Source organism: Ornithorhynchus anatinus, chromosome X2 (assembly GCF_004115215.2).
Source record: "Ornithorhynchus anatinus isolate Pmale09 chromosome X2, mOrnAna1.pri.v4, whole genome shotgun sequence".
NCBI lineage: Eukaryota > Metazoa > Chordata > Mammalia > Monotremata > Ornithorhynchidae > Ornithorhynchus > Ornithorhynchus anatinus.
The window spans coordinates 25,353,230-25,368,284 of NC_041750.1; the positions used below are offsets into that span (position 1 = coordinate 25,353,230).

Sequence of the window (15,055 nt, forward strand, 5' to 3'; positions counted from 1 at the left end):
CCGGGTCACGTCCTCCCGCGGTCCCGGAACGCCCTCCCTCCTCACCTCCGCCAAACTGATTCTCTTTCCCTCTTCAAAACCCTACTTAAAAATCACCTCCTCCAAGAGGCCTTCCCAGACTGAGTTCCTCTTCCCCCTCTACTCCCTCTGCCATCCCCCCTTTACCTCTCCGCAGCTAAAGCCTCATTTTCCCCTTTTCCCTCTGCTCCTCCACCTCTCCCTTCCCATCCCCACAGCACCGTACTCGTCCGCTCAACTGTATATATTTTCGTTACCCTATTTATTTTGTTAATGAATTGTACATCGCCTCGATTCTATTTAGTCGCCATCGGTTTTTACGAGATGTTCTTCCCCTCGACGCTGTTTAGTGCCATCGTTCTCGTCTGTCCGTCTCCCCCGATTAGACCGTAAGCCCGTCAAACGGCAGGGACCGTCTCTATCTGTTGCCGACTTGTTCATCCCAAGCGCTTAGTACAGTGCTCTGCACATAGTAAGCGCTCAATAAATACTATTGAATGAATGAATGAAAGTCTGAGCGGAGTCCCCATCTGCCACGGGACCACCTTAGGGCATGACAAAAACCCGTCCAATGGTAAACCTTTGAGAGGGGTGGTGGGTTGCTTCTCCGCCATCCCCGCCACAAGTTATCAGGACCCTTCACTAGGGAAAGGATCGGCCAGGACTACCCCTCCCTTAGGGCAAAGTACCAGTTTGTCAGCTCATAAATACCCACTCCCTTGGCACATATTAAATGCCTCCTCGCAGACACACCCACACCATGTAGTCTCGGTGCGCCTGACTGACCACGAATAGGTTCTAAAATGCTTCCAAATGAAGCCACAAAAACCACACACCAAGGGCAGGCAGGACACTGTTCAAATTGCCATGCTAAAGGAAGTAGGAAGACGGTGGAGAAGTGGCAAGGAAGGTATGGTGCTGGCACAACTTCTGGTGGATGGAAAAAAAAATCAAACGATTCTATTTGCGGAGAGCCTGTTGACTGCTCTGCACTGTATTAGGTGCTAGGGAGAGGCAAACAGCCTGAGTAGACTGATCACTGCCCTTAAGCTTCTTGAACTAGCAGGGACGAGACATACTAAAATCAATCAGGTTACGAGGAAGAAGAGAAGGGAAAAGTGCTAAGCTGGTTGCCAAGAGCCAAGCTGGCACAAATCTCTCTCCCTTCCCCATCGCTTGCGCTCCGGGAACCGCTACTTACAGATGACGGAGGTAGCACTTCTGCCTCGGTGGATTTTACTATAGGAGATGAAAATCTGAACACAGGACTGCCAGGATTACTTGGAGGGGTTGCCTGTACCTGGGTTTCAAAAGGAATAAAAAATTTATGAGGGGTGGGGGAGGAAACTATGTAGGAAAGAACATGCCAAAGGGACCATTCGTTTTGTGGCTTTGAGGAATGTCTGCTGTAAGAGTTCTTTGGAATAGCAAAATGCTGTAAGGCTCTGCCCAGTCCATCAGTGGAATAATCTGCGCTTTTGGATTGGAAAGTTCATCAGCCGGGGTTCGATGGCCCTTTCGTGGGAACGTAGCAGTGCCTGGAAGGAATCATTTTTCCCCTGGGAGTGATTCAGCTGTGGGAGAGTTTTTCAATTTTGACGATAATTAGATTATCATCTTCCAGCTACTTGGCAATGTCGCTGGCATCCAGTATGCAGTACGAAGAGAGGATGGAGGAGTGCGGGCACTCAGTAGAGCACTCTGCACACAGTAAGTGCTTAATAAATACCACTGAATGACTGATTGACCAGTGCAAGGAGTACAACCTCACCTTTTGAGTCAGACAGCACTACCTTGCACTGTTCACTTTTAGGGGTCAGAAGCCTGATCTCCCAACCACTTTTGGCATGTAGGATTCGGCTCAGAAGCAATCCCCCAAGGTGGTCCATTAATAATACTATTACTACTAATAATAACGGTATTTGTTAAACTCTTACTACGGGCCAGGCACTGTTCTAAGCGCTGGGGCAGATACAAGGTAATCAGGTTGTCCCACGTGGGGCTCACAGTCTCAATCCCCATTTTACAGATGAGGTCACTGAGGCCTGGAGACGATGATGATGATGATGATGTTGGTATTTGTTAAGCGCTTACTATGTGCCGAGCACTGTTCTAAGCGCTGGGGTAGACATAGGCGAATCAGGTTGTCCCACGTGGGGCTCACAGTCTTAATCCCCATTTTACAGATGAGGGAACTGAGGCACGGAGAAGTTAAGTGACTTGCCCACAGTCACACAGCCGACAAGTGGCAGAGCTGGGATTCGAACTCATGAGCCCTGACGCCAAAGCCCGTGCTCTTTCCACTGAGCCACGCTGCTTCTCCACGCGAAGTGACTTGCCCAAGGTCACCCAGCAGACAAGTGGTGGAGCCGGGATTAGAACCCACGACCTCTGACTCCCAAGCCCGGGCTCTTACCATTAGGCCATGCTGCATTAGTGCATCAATGCTCTGCGAATGATATATCCTTATGTTATCTCTTCAAGAGAGAGCAGAGACAATGGAGGCCCCAAAAGCTAAATGTTTCCCACTCAATTTTTTAAAACTGAATTGCTTGCAAAACTCCTGCTTTTACCATTTTGAATCTACACTTTGGGTCTGTACCCTACCTCTCTGAGTACCGTTTCGAGACTGGCTTCCCTTTTCACTAGCTTGTTTTAATTTTCTTAGATTTACTCCCAGGAGGAAGTGAGGAGTACCTAGCCAATATTACCCCACTGCTGATTAAAGTACGACCCAAGTCACACGCTGAAAAAAAAAATTCAAAACAAAACCAAGAACATACGACCAAAACCCTCCCGCTTCCTCTTTCCCAAGAGCCTATTTGGACTGATCCTCACTGAAATAAAAGTGTGAAACATTCTTTTGTTCAGAGTGACTCAAAAAATATATGATAAAAGGGGCAGGGGGGGGAGGGAGAAAGGTAAGCTTTATTCTGCTTCGTCTTTTCACCCAAGGTGTGCAAGATTACCTTATTTGCCGATGGTTGTGCCATCCTGATGGGTGATGAAGAGGCAGTAGAACTAGTAGGGGAACAAAAGTTGAAGCTGGGCAGTGAAGCTGTACTAATTGGTAGAGAGATTTTGGGTAGCACTGGTACCTCCACATCCTGAAATAACATAATTATTCATTGCATCGTTTTTTATATTGACTTATTTATATATTTACTTACGTATAAATATATTTATATTTACTTAGATTCAATCATCATCGCTCCTGTTTTTAACTTCCAATAACCAGTCCACTAGTTAAAATGAGTTCAAGCAGCAGAACCGAATAAAAGCTGAGGCCATCAAATAAATTTATGGGAGAGTGATGATCACATCACCCAAGGACTTTCCACAGGCCAGGATTTTCAGCTATCCTGTAAGAGGAACCCCACCCCACCGCTCCATCTTCTAATTGCTGAAAAGTTTCCTTTTACTCCAGACCAACACGTGACCTTTCCACAGTAAATCAATGTCTATCAATGGTATTTATTGAGGACCATGTGCAGAGCACTATATTGTGCGCTTGGGAAAGCACAACACAACAGAGTTGGCAGACACTTTCCCTGTCCACAGCGAGCTTTCCTTTGGTAAACAGTGTTTATACAAATACGCCGAAAAACAGAGGAAGAATTTGGGGCCGCTCCAGTTAATAGAAGCCTTTGCAAAACTGCTCCAGTTAATAGAAGCCTTTGCAAAAGTCCTAACTCATGTGATGTGCTTAAAAACTAAAATTAAGATCAATTTAACCTAGTGTCCCTCCATGTTTAACTAAACATTCTTAGGCACTCTCCCCGTTGGATTGTTATTTCCTGGAGCAGAAGAAAGAGCAAAGTCAGAGCTATCTACATTAACTGTCAAGACTCTATAGATGACTATATGATCTGGATCAATCTGCCTAGATATCCTATTTTCAATACTTCCTTCACTACTTTTCTCCAACATCTTGGAGCCCCCCCAGCCTGGGTTTCAAGAAACTCTCCACGCTTCAATCTGCTTTCGATTGTACACGTCAACTGGTCTACTTTAAAGCAACCTCCCTATGACAATTTTAAAACCGTGACAAAGCCACAACTCCGTAAAGATCAAAATTACTCTATTAGTGATAGATATCAAAAGTGTAATTTCTAGGCTGGCCCTCTGGAATTGGTTTTTCATCCTCACTACAAATGAACTCACACACGTAGTTGTAGGACGAGTAGCAACGGCAGTAGTGATAGTAAGTGCTTTTTGTATGCAAAGCACTGTATTAAGCACTATAAAAAAATCCCCAAGAGTGAATTAGGCACAATGTTCAGCACGTGGTGAGCGCTCAATAAATACCACTGCCTGATCCCTTAGCCCACAGACACATATGCCAGGCTGTGAGAGGTTAACTCCTTCCAGGCTAAACGTCTTACTTTGAGGGCATCTTATATTTCCGAATCAACCGCTAACCCAGTTATATTCCCACCTCCAGATGGAGGCAACCCTAAACATCCTGCCGCGAATCTAGAGCAACGCCAAAACATTCACCCAGAACTTCCAATGAGGGGTTTCTTTACCAGGCATCTGGAATTTACAATTAGTTTTTCGAAAGGCCAACTGTCCCCCACGACTGCTTATGCTAGATATTAAATCCACACTCTCCCTTTAAACACTAAACGTCGTAACAGAGGGTCGCCAACAAGCAATCGGCGTTTGCCTCTGCCTTTCCCCACACATTCAGCTTGCCCCACCCTCCACCAGAGACGGGAAGAACGGTGGGCGGTCTCACCTCGGGCGCTTGAGGCTTCGTCCCCGGGCGGGTTTTCTCCCGCCTCATCTTGCCGCCGCCCCCTGCTCCGGAGGATAGTCCATTGGCTGGCGTGCTGATGTCTGGGTAGGAGAAATTGCTGAATGGAGGAAAGGAAAAGCAGGATTAAATGGTGGGCTCCACATCTTAGGCTCCAGTTCTGTCTACCCCTTGGGAAATTTAACCAGTCAGAGCAACAAGACCAGAGGGAAAATTCAGCTCTCTGTTAGCTTGTACCCACCCCAGCGCTTAGTCCAGTGCCTGGCACACAGTAAGCGCTTGACGAGTACCATTAAAACAAATAAAAGACACTCTCTCTGAACTAAGGGGGAGAAGACATGATACCTTGAAAGCCTCGGTCCAATTTCTTCTCGTTTCAGTAATTTAACCCCATGGCAGAGGGGTGAAGAACCCAGCTGGGTTGTTCGGACCCAGTGGCTCTGAGATTCACAGACAAAAAGCTGCCAGGAGTCAGAGAAGAAAAATACTGAATGGGAAAGGTTTGCAACATCCATCAATGGCATCGGCCGGGCACCTACTCTCGAGCAGGGCACAAGAGGATGAGTAGACACTATCCCTGCCCTCAAGGAGTTTATACTTTAGTAGGGGGAAGACAGGCACTAAAATGAATTACAAGTGGGGGGGTGGGGGCGGTTAGCAGAGTACAGAGTAGTTGCCAATGCTTAGATAGGGAAATGCTCAAGTGGCAGGGGAGGGGAGAGAGAAATAGGGTGGGGAGATGCCTGACTGAGCAAGGAAGGCTTCCTGGAGGAGAGGGGCCTTGAACATAGAGAGAACAGTGGTGACAGATGCGAAGGGGAAGTTCCAGGCAGAAAGGAGGGTGTGAGCAAGAGGTCAGCGGTGAGAGGGAGATGCCTCTCTCTCACAACAGGTGAAAGAGGTTGCTGTTTAGGATTGTTTTCTCAGAAACCGGTTAGGAACCCACGAGGGCACAGTAGCTAGGTTACATCAACTCCAGAGTCATTTTTACCTTTCGTGTTGTTCTGCTTTCTGCCCCGGGGTTAGAGCTTTTTCCCGCCCGACCTGCAATACAAGAGAACACACCCTTTTTTAAACTGCATTATACTCCTCCACTTTTTACCTGATTGGACAGATATGGTAATTTCCAAGAACCAAAATCTCCTAGTACGGTTCTCTGAAAGGCTGGACTTCCTTCCGACTTTTCACGGCTACAGATTGCTGCCGTCGGGCACGATAAAGGACATTTTGGTTTTTGTGATGTCAGGCAAATGCAACACCAGGTTTCGGGGAGCACTTTTCTATTCAACCAAACTCTTAATTTCCAAGCTAATAAAGGGGGTACAGTAGTAGCCTGCAAAATAGAAGAGGGGGTGCAAGGAAAGCGACTGGCGGGACCAGGCTTCGTAAGGTAAATCACGATTGGAAAGAACTTCCACTTTTTGGCAGACTGCAGATGTTGCAGTGTAGGTGACTAGAGGGCTGGTTCTGAAGCCCTAAGGACACGAAACTTCCGCTGTCCATGATCGAGACTTGGTCGTGGTTTACAATCCTACTAAGGGGGTGGCTTTTTACTGTTTTTTTCCCTTAATGGTATTTGTTAAGTGCTTACATGTGCCAGGCATTGTACTAACTGCTGGGATAAGGGTTGATCAGGTTTGGACACAGTTCCTGTCCCACAGAGGGTTCCATCTTAATCCCCATTTTACAGGTGAGGTAACTGAGGCCCAGAGAAGTGAAGGGATCTGCCCAAGGTCACACAGACAGACAAATGGCAGGACCGGGATTAGAACCCAGGTCCTTCTGCCTCCCAAGCCCGTGCCTCATCCACTATGTCACGCTACTCTCTTCCAACTAGCCATCCTTTGCTCGTCTAGCTTGGACTCCTTCCAAAACGGGATGGAGTCACCCAGCTCCTGAGAAGCTATCCTACTGGGTGGTCAGCAGCCCGAGGGGGTAGAGGGGATGCCGGGACGTGAGGAAAGGTTATTATTACTAAGTCCCGTCGAGTCGTGTCCGATTCATAGCGACTCCATGGAGAAGCTGAGTTCCTTGCCCCAAGTCACACAGCGAGCATTTGGCAAGAGCCAGGACTAGAACCTGGGTCCTCTGACTCCCAAGCCCGTGCTACTGCATGCTGCTTCTCTAATTCTAATAACGTTCAGCTCACTAAAATCTTGCCCAAACTTCCGTAGGAGTTGGAGTCTTTTATTAAGCACCTACTGTGTGAACAGCACTGTACTCAGTGCTCGGAGAGAATACACAGGTCCCGGTCACCCCACGGAGCTCGCAATAAAAGGAGATTTCTAATAAAACCAGAATAGAAGCCTGTGTGGTTAGAACTCCTACTCAGAACATTATCCCTCTCTCCGACACTTCCCCCACCTGCCAAAAAGGGAAGATTTACTTTCCTTAAATATCCCTTCACTATTTCTGTGGACGGCCTCGGACTAGCTAACTCCCAAAATGAGATCAAAATACCTACGCCTGGTCTTCCAGTTTCGGTCACATCTCAACTGACAGCTTGCTAGAGGCAAACGCTGTCAAAGGGATTGGCTCTTCCATTTCTTAATTTCAGCATGTAATTCTAAGATTGAAAGTTGAGATCGTATCTTTTTTTTTTACTTTTTTTGAGGCGGGGGAAGAGGCAGGGTTCCTTTGGTGCCTAGTACGGGATTTCACTCAAAAAGTGACATTCAATAAATATTGTTTATTATGGCTTCTCATGCTTCTAAAGAACATTGGCTTTCCCTTCACCCATATGGAAATCATTTATCACTGGAGCTCATCCCCAGAGATATACGGTACATGTTTGTTCGTGTGTACGTGTAAGCGTGTGCACTTTTAAAAAACTTTAACCACTAAAAGACCCTATGCCACCAAAGGATCATTTTCACGAGTCCTACTCCTACCTCGTAGGGAGAAGATGGGGGGGAAGAGTTCTTTCTAGCCTTCTCGATCTGTTCAAACATCGGTTTCTATTTGGAAAATACTTCCAATGCCTAAAGCACAATTCCATTAAAATAAATTAACTTATTACACTGAATTACTTTCGCAGCTGCCGGCACACGTTTTTCTTGGCAGAAGCCTCTTCAGGACAACTTGAAATTATTAAAATCAAATTTTCGAGTAATTGAACATTCTAATGTTTCCAATTAAGTGCTGTTAAAGATTTGAAAATGTTCGTGTAAATTCCTCAACGGTATATAACTATTTCAATGACAGTATCTGCATAACTAAGCCTAATTTTAGTTGGAATTTATTCAACTAAACCACTAAAACACAATCCCTAGAGCACACCTACCCTCCGCCCCAGAATGAACAGATCGGCGAGGTCTTTTCCACCTTGAATTCTGTCAGTCACCCGATGTTTCAGAAAGCTGGGCTCCACCTAAAACGGACTTTCCCCGTGCCCAGTCACAGTACACGGAAAAGCTTGATTCTTTTCCACCTAGTAACTTCAAAATGACCCCATCAGCTTTCCAATTGACTCTGCTGAGTAAAAGTCTGCATTTTCTAGCCTACATTAGCTGAAAAGTATGCCAAAGATGACAAACGTAAAACGATGGAAATTTTTGCCCCACTCTTAATGCACACCAGGCCTCAAAGATTCTTAAAACCCGGTGGCCCCTGCAGTTTCCTGCCAACTCCAGCCCACGATAAGGCAGAAGCAAAAGATAATACAGCCAGCGGGCTGAAAACCTATAATGGCTGGCTTCTTTCAGTAGGTGTCAATTATACCATCATCAATGGTATTTATTGAGCGCTTGTGTGCAGAGCACTGTAATAAGCACTTGAAAAGAGTATAATGCAACATATTACTCGACCTGGCGACCTCACGCGTTCCTCAGAGAAAGGAAGATTAGTAAAAACGAGCTTATACTCACATTGTGCTTCAGATCTATTCTCTGACTGGTCTTCCTCAACTCGGTGGCCGGAGACAAAGACGGTTTAAAATACACAGATCTATTGGTTGCAATAGAAATTGCCTTTGGGGTCATTAGTCTCTGAACAGGCGGCGTGCGGGAGTCCACCTTTGGAGGAAGCAGAGACAACTTGAATCCAACGCTTGTTCCCGTTTGGTCCGGACCAAGAGCACCGAGCGGAGAAGGGGACGGCCCAAGTGGATACTGGTCTACAATTTGCATTTTCCAGGTTGGGAAACCAGACCGCAGGTTTGGCTCCCCCTTCACTGTCTCCCGGAACCCAATTTCTACCACCCACTTTTCATTTCCCAAAATACTTTCTCATCTATGATCTCGCTTTAACCTTAATGTGCCCGTGAGGCTGGAAGAACAGTTTCTGTCACTCCCACTTTACAGGGAGAAACTGAGTCACTGGGTGGCCCAGTGAAAACTAGGGCCCAGAGCTGCTGCTGCCTATGCTGCCCCTAGACTATAGAAGTTTTAGAGCTGAGACCTAGATCGACCCAGCTTTGGGATCGATAAGAAAAATCTACAGAAATACGCCAGGGCCTGGGTTTCATTTTCTGAGGTCTGAGCGGAAATAATGGTGGTCCTCATCTCTGAGAAAACTTTCTCCCGGGTTAATGTTACTACATGGCACCGATGATAAGAGGACGATACCGGGCCCAAGAGGAAGACAGACCTCCACACGAACCAACATATTCTATCAACCGCAGACTAATTGGCTTTATCTAAGTCCACAAGTGTTCTGTCAACAGTCCACTTCCATCTGCAAAGCACAGAAGAAAGTACTGTGTTGGCCAAAGATCACCACAGCCCGGGCCTCCCCACTCTGGCCTGGACTGAAGGGGCCATGAATAGGCTCCTTTTACCCAGAGACAGCTGGGAGCCTGGTTTTCGGGCCCAGGTCCTGGGCTCTGCGTCAAGCTGCATGGCTTTTTCCTAATTCCTCGCCACGGGTTTGGTGCTCCGTCGCAGCAAAGCCCTCTCTGCAGAGCGGGCTATGCCGTCCTTAGGCCAGGATGCCCAGAGAGCCAGTTGCCTCTTATCTCCGACGGGCAGCTGCTTGGACCCACCCACTGAAGGAGGACCGGCTTTCTATCTGGAGTACCACTTCAGGAATTTCGAGCCCTCTGCCGACGTCCGGGAGTGTGGTTCCACTTTGTGAAACGAGGCTGAAGTGAGTTCAGGAAGGGACACAAAGCGGCCGACTCTTCGGAAGCCTCTTCTCCTAAGGCTCCAGCAATAGCAAATCAGCCCGGTCCCTTTTGTTGGGAAGGCTGGGTAGAACAGAAACCATCTGCTCATGTGGCTTCCTCCAACATAATGCCAGACTTTCGGGTTGGTTTAATCCCAGTTTAGAAATTCAATCATCTTGGTTGTTGGATTGGTGCCCTGGGGGCTGGCGGTGAGAAGTGGGGAGGTGGGCAATTATACCATCATCGATGGAATTTTCAATGCTATTTACTGAGCACTTACTGTGGGCAGAGCACTACGGTAAGCGCTTGGGAGGGAACAATACAACATATTACATCCAAGCAGTCACCACAGAGCAAGTGGGTAGGCGGAAGGGGGCATCAGGGAGGTCAGGACAAACACTTGCCTCCTGGTCTTGCACACCTCCCCAATCCAATTTCCAATTCCAACCCCCCACCCTCCATCCCCCCATCTAGGCAGAGTGCATGTTTGCGGAAAGGGAGGGGCTGAAGAAAAAGGGCTCTTCTTTGGTTTGCTTGGAGGCTAGAATAGGGCTATAAAGTTCTGATCTACTCTTTCTGGCAGAGAAGGTCTAAATTCTGAAATTTCCCAGTGAAACCAGGGGGGTGCCTTCTATCAGGTTAATCTACCCATCTAAACAGGGTGGTATAGGCTAAGGCCACAAACATGAGTGGAGATTGGGGTGAGGGGGAAACCACCCACTCCCAACTCACCTCTTGACTTTGCTGACAAAGGCAACGTCTCCCCCAACTGCCGATTTTTGCCGTTGAGAATGGGGTGCCCATTTTCAATTCTTTTCCCTCCGCTTTTCTGAGAGGTGGGACTTGTGGGGAGGGAGGGGGGTGCTGTGCGAGGTGTGGCCCCAGAAGGGCTCATCGGTACCCCGCTCACACTCCAGAGCCGAAGGGCAAAGTGACCCGGCTGGGCAGGTCAACGAGGTCCGCAGCTGGACCCCGAGACCGGACCCCTGAGTCAGTACAAGAAGCAATTTTCTTTTTTTCTGGATGACAGCCCTCCGGCAGCCTTCCCTCAACTGCCTTTACTGTCTTCCCCAAACAGCCACAAAGCTTCCTTTGGAAGCTCTGGAAGCCCAGAAATCACATAAAAAACTAGCCGAAGAGGCCCCGTGTCCTCTTCTGTTCAAATGGTTATAAAGAGTTTTTCCATTTTAAATACATTCTAACGAGCAGCATCTTGGCAGGAATTTTTCTCCCAGTGTTTCAACACCGTAGAACTATCAAATTAGTGGAATTAGAAATGAACGTCTCCCAAGGCTGATCGATTCGGAGGGCGTACCTTTTTCCTTTTGGATTGCAGGTCCGCGGTGTCCAACCCACTCCTGTCGAAGGGCTGAAAAAAGACCAGACCATCAGAGATGGGGAAAATTCTTCAAAGCACAGTCACAGGCGTATCACAAGTAAAAACAAGGTACAAGTTAACTTACAGAAGACAGTGGAGAAGAAATAGCAGACGGAATCCGTCTTGCATCCTGTTAAGTAATATTAAAGTCGGGGATCAGATAAACGATCGTTTCACCGGACTCTCGAAAACAGATTCAGACATACAAGTCACTCACTGCCAAAGGGCTGGACATCTTCTCCAGGGACTGCAATATTCGCCGGGCGGTGGAACTGGTCACTCCATAGGACTGCGAGTTGACTGGCTTGGCTTTCACCTGCCTTCTCACTGGGGCCTGAAAAAGAACTCTTGTTACTAGCAGAACCCCCGCCAAAATCCAGGATATGTCAACTTGCATGAAAGGTGAGAAATCCTTGAAATGGTCCAGAAGCAAAGTAAGGGCTTTTCTTGGAACCCTGTCTTGCTATGGAGGGCAGGGAAGGGGAGGCCTGGGAGGATACTTTCGCCCATCTTCCTTAAAGTGAGTGCGGTTTCCTCAAAGAACACCATGCTAAGGAAAGCCCACTTGCACAAGCAAGCGTGCAAAGTGTATCTTCCAACGTGACGTCACTCGGGATCCGGACAGCGGTTGGTCAGAAGAGGATTTCCTAATTCTCCGACTGCAGTCTACCCGAACCAGGGAGAGAAATGGCTTTAGGAGGGTGTGTCTCCTTTGGGGGTACCAGGAGACTGGGTCTGAATTTGTTCTTCTTTATTCTCTCTTCACCCCAGGACTTAGCAGTGTTCAGCAAACCGTCAGGGCTCAATGAATATCATAACTACTATCCATGGCTTTACCTAAACTCACCTTGATCTTTCTGTTTGACATATTGATAAGATGCCTATTGACTGATGACTTTCTTCCTAAATGGGGGCTTTACTATGAAGTATCTCCACTAAGGAGTGGGTCACCACCTTTCGTCTGTCTTTTTTATCTTGCCTACAGCTCCATGTGCTTGCAACTATGCCTGGAAATCAATCAAAGGTATTTACTGAGCGCTTACTAAACTCTCCTTGATCCTTCTGTTTGACATATTGATAAGATGCCTACTGACTGATGATTTTCTTCCTAAATTGGGGCCTTAAAGTACCTCAACTCAGGAGTGGGCCACCATCTTTGGTTTGCTTTTTTATCTTGCCTACAGCTCCTTGTGCTTGCAACTAGGCCAATCAATTACTCAATCAAAGATATTTACTGAGCGCTTACTGTGTGCAGAGCACTGTACTAAAGCACTTGGGAGAATACAATCCAACAGAGTTGGTAGATATGTTCCCTCCCCACAAAGAGCCTGCAGTCTAGAGGGGGAAGACAGGCACCAAAAAAAAAATGGATATATAGGTAAGTGTTGTAGGGGTACGGATGGGTTGATATGAAGTCCCTCTAGACTGTATGCTCGCTATGGGCCAGGAATACTAACTCTGTTTATTGGCACACTTCCAAGCGCTTAGTACAGTGCTCTGCCCAGAGTAAGCACTCAATTAGTACCATTCATTGACTGACTGAACAGGGTAGAGATCCAATGGCAATGGCAATGGGGCAATGGCAGAGGGAGAGGGAGTGAGAGAAATGAGCGCTTAGTCAGGGCAGGCTTCTTGGAGATGTAATTTTAATAAGGCTTTGAAGGTGGGAAGCACAGTCATCTGTTGTATAATGAAACTCCAAGCAGGAGGACCCGAAGATGCCCCACGTACCAATGGGGGTCCTGGGACACTGCGCTTTTGGGGGTGGTTTTCGATGCTGCGGCTCTGGGGCGGGCTCAGTCCGTCAGGGAGCTCCAACTCAAACCCCAGACCTTCCCACCACCCCCTACCGGCTCCTTTCAGCTCTGGAGGGTCAAGGTCCTCAAGGTAAGTGCCTCTAGTGACCCTCCGGCTCATCCTTCTACCTCCCTTTGGAGAACTATTGTCCGACTCCACGCTTTGGAGAATTCAGGCTAGAAATGCAGGATCCGCCCCGAATCAAGATATTCACAGTCTGAGAGTCCGCCGTCAGGAAACCCACCTCTCCCACCAGAACTGCCTCTTCCAGCTGCCGGCCTTTATAGGACGGTAACGAATTTCTCTGGGGAAAGCTTAAAAATGAAATCAGGAAACGTTCTAGTGTGCAAAATCACTCCTAAGCTATTCCCACATACACAGCGATTCCCACATACACCTTCAAACTCTTGGCTTTTCTCTCGATGAGACGGAAACATTGATCCGCCCACATCTATTTCCAAAAGCTCAATAATGGAATCTAAAACGCAAACAGACAAAATGCAACCCTGGCAATTACACACAGAACCAATATTGGAGGCTTTTGTTTGCTTTTTTTCTCTAGGAAATGTGGGGCCAGGCCAAATCATAAATAGGACCGTAAAATCTGGAACGCCGATGGCCAAGCCCAGTTTGAAAACGCCTTTCAGTAGCCGAGGAAGTATCGGTCTTCAAACACCTAGCTAGGAATCCTGTGGCTTCGAACATTCCCCCGTCCCTCTACCCAAATTTCCACTGCCTAGAAAATCCCTCTAAATTCACCTGGGTTCCCGCTCGTGGCTTCTATTCCAAAGTCCCTTCCTGAACCACGACTTAAGTAGGACCCAGAGAGCCATCTGCACCGAAACCAATTACAACACCGAGCACCTGGCTTTGATTTTCCTTTTAAGGCTCTTGCAGCTACAAAAGGCCGTCTAGATGGCGATCGGTTACACAGACCGACCTCGTCATCCACAGCTTGCCACCCCACCGTGGGGTCTTTACCTGGTAGGGTGTGTTTCGAACTTTAGACTGCCTCGCTGCTGCGGCTGCACCACCGTAAGTTGTTTTGCCGGGGTAAAAAGGAGAATCGCCAAAATGACTTGACTTCAGGGCTGAAGAATTTCCAAGTGACTGCAGGAAAACACAACGGGAGCCCATGAGCCAAGAGGACAACAGACGAGGTTAACGCGATTACAACCGTGCCGTGAGATAGATGCTCACCGGGGAGAGGGTTCCGAAGGCGGACAAGTTGAACGCTGGTTTCTTTGAGCTGGCGGCAGTATGTTGTGAAAGCGTATGAGGACGTTCAGCCTCGGGGGACCAGAGGGGTGGCATTGATGGATTCTTTGAAACGGCTAGATCTGGAAAATAAATGTATTATTAAAGGTTTCGGCCAAGAGATGCACGACGAGAATGATTAAATACAGATAATGTGAAATTACCGGGAGCCAGGGCAAAATGCGCTCTCTCGACCTATGAGTTAAGGTCTCCGCAGAAAGAAGCACAAGACCCAGGTATTCCTGAACTAAGAGCCCAACTGTTGGTCCTAAGAGCATGGCTGGGCAGACTGGGAGACCTGGATTCTAATGATAATAATAATAATAATATTTGTTAAGCGTTTACTATGTGCCAGGCACTGTACTAAGCGATGGGGTGGATACAGAGAAGCAGCGTGGCTCAGTGGAAAGAGCACGGGCTTTGGAGTCAGGGCTCATGAGTTCGAATCCCAGCTCTGCCACTTGTCGGCTGTGTGACTGTGGGCAAGTCACTTAACTTCTCTGTGCCTCAGTTCCCTCATCTGTAAAATGGGAATGAAGACTGTGAGCCCCACGTGGGACAACCTGATTCCCCTATGTCTACCCCAGCGCTTAGAACAGTGCTTGGCACATAGTAAGCGCTTAACAAATACCAACATTATTACAAGCAAATGGGGCTGGACACAGTCCCTGTCTCACATGGGGCTCTGTCTCAATCTCCATTTTATAGATGAGGGAAATGAGGCACAGAGAAGTGAGGCAAC

General features: G+C 47.6%; 1 protein-coding gene across 1 annotated transcript in view; it reads right to left on the reverse strand.

Annotated features, from left to right (window-relative positions):
* The window catches only part of NUP153 (nucleoporin 153), a 57,356-nt gene that overhangs the window by 17,826 nt on the left and 24,475 nt on the right, over positions 1-15,055 (reverse strand). Inside the window, exons 4-13 of the mRNA XM_029053217.2 lie at positions 14,257-14,396; positions 14,038-14,166; positions 11,477-11,593; positions 11,345-11,389; positions 11,197-11,250; positions 8,644-8,790; positions 5,769-5,821; positions 4,760-4,877; positions 2,988-3,125; positions 1,220-1,318 (exon numbers count right to left, since the gene is read on the reverse strand). Coding sequence (XP_028909050.1) covers positions 1,220-1,318; positions 2,988-3,125; positions 4,760-4,877; positions 5,769-5,821; positions 8,644-8,790; positions 11,197-11,250; positions 11,345-11,389; positions 11,477-11,593; positions 14,038-14,166; positions 14,257-14,396 — 1,040 coding nt within the window. The remainder of the gene's footprint in view (positions 1-1,219; positions 1,319-2,987; positions 3,126-4,759; positions 4,878-5,768; positions 5,822-8,643; positions 8,791-11,196; positions 11,251-11,344; positions 11,390-11,476; positions 11,594-14,037; positions 14,167-14,256; positions 14,397-15,055) is intronic.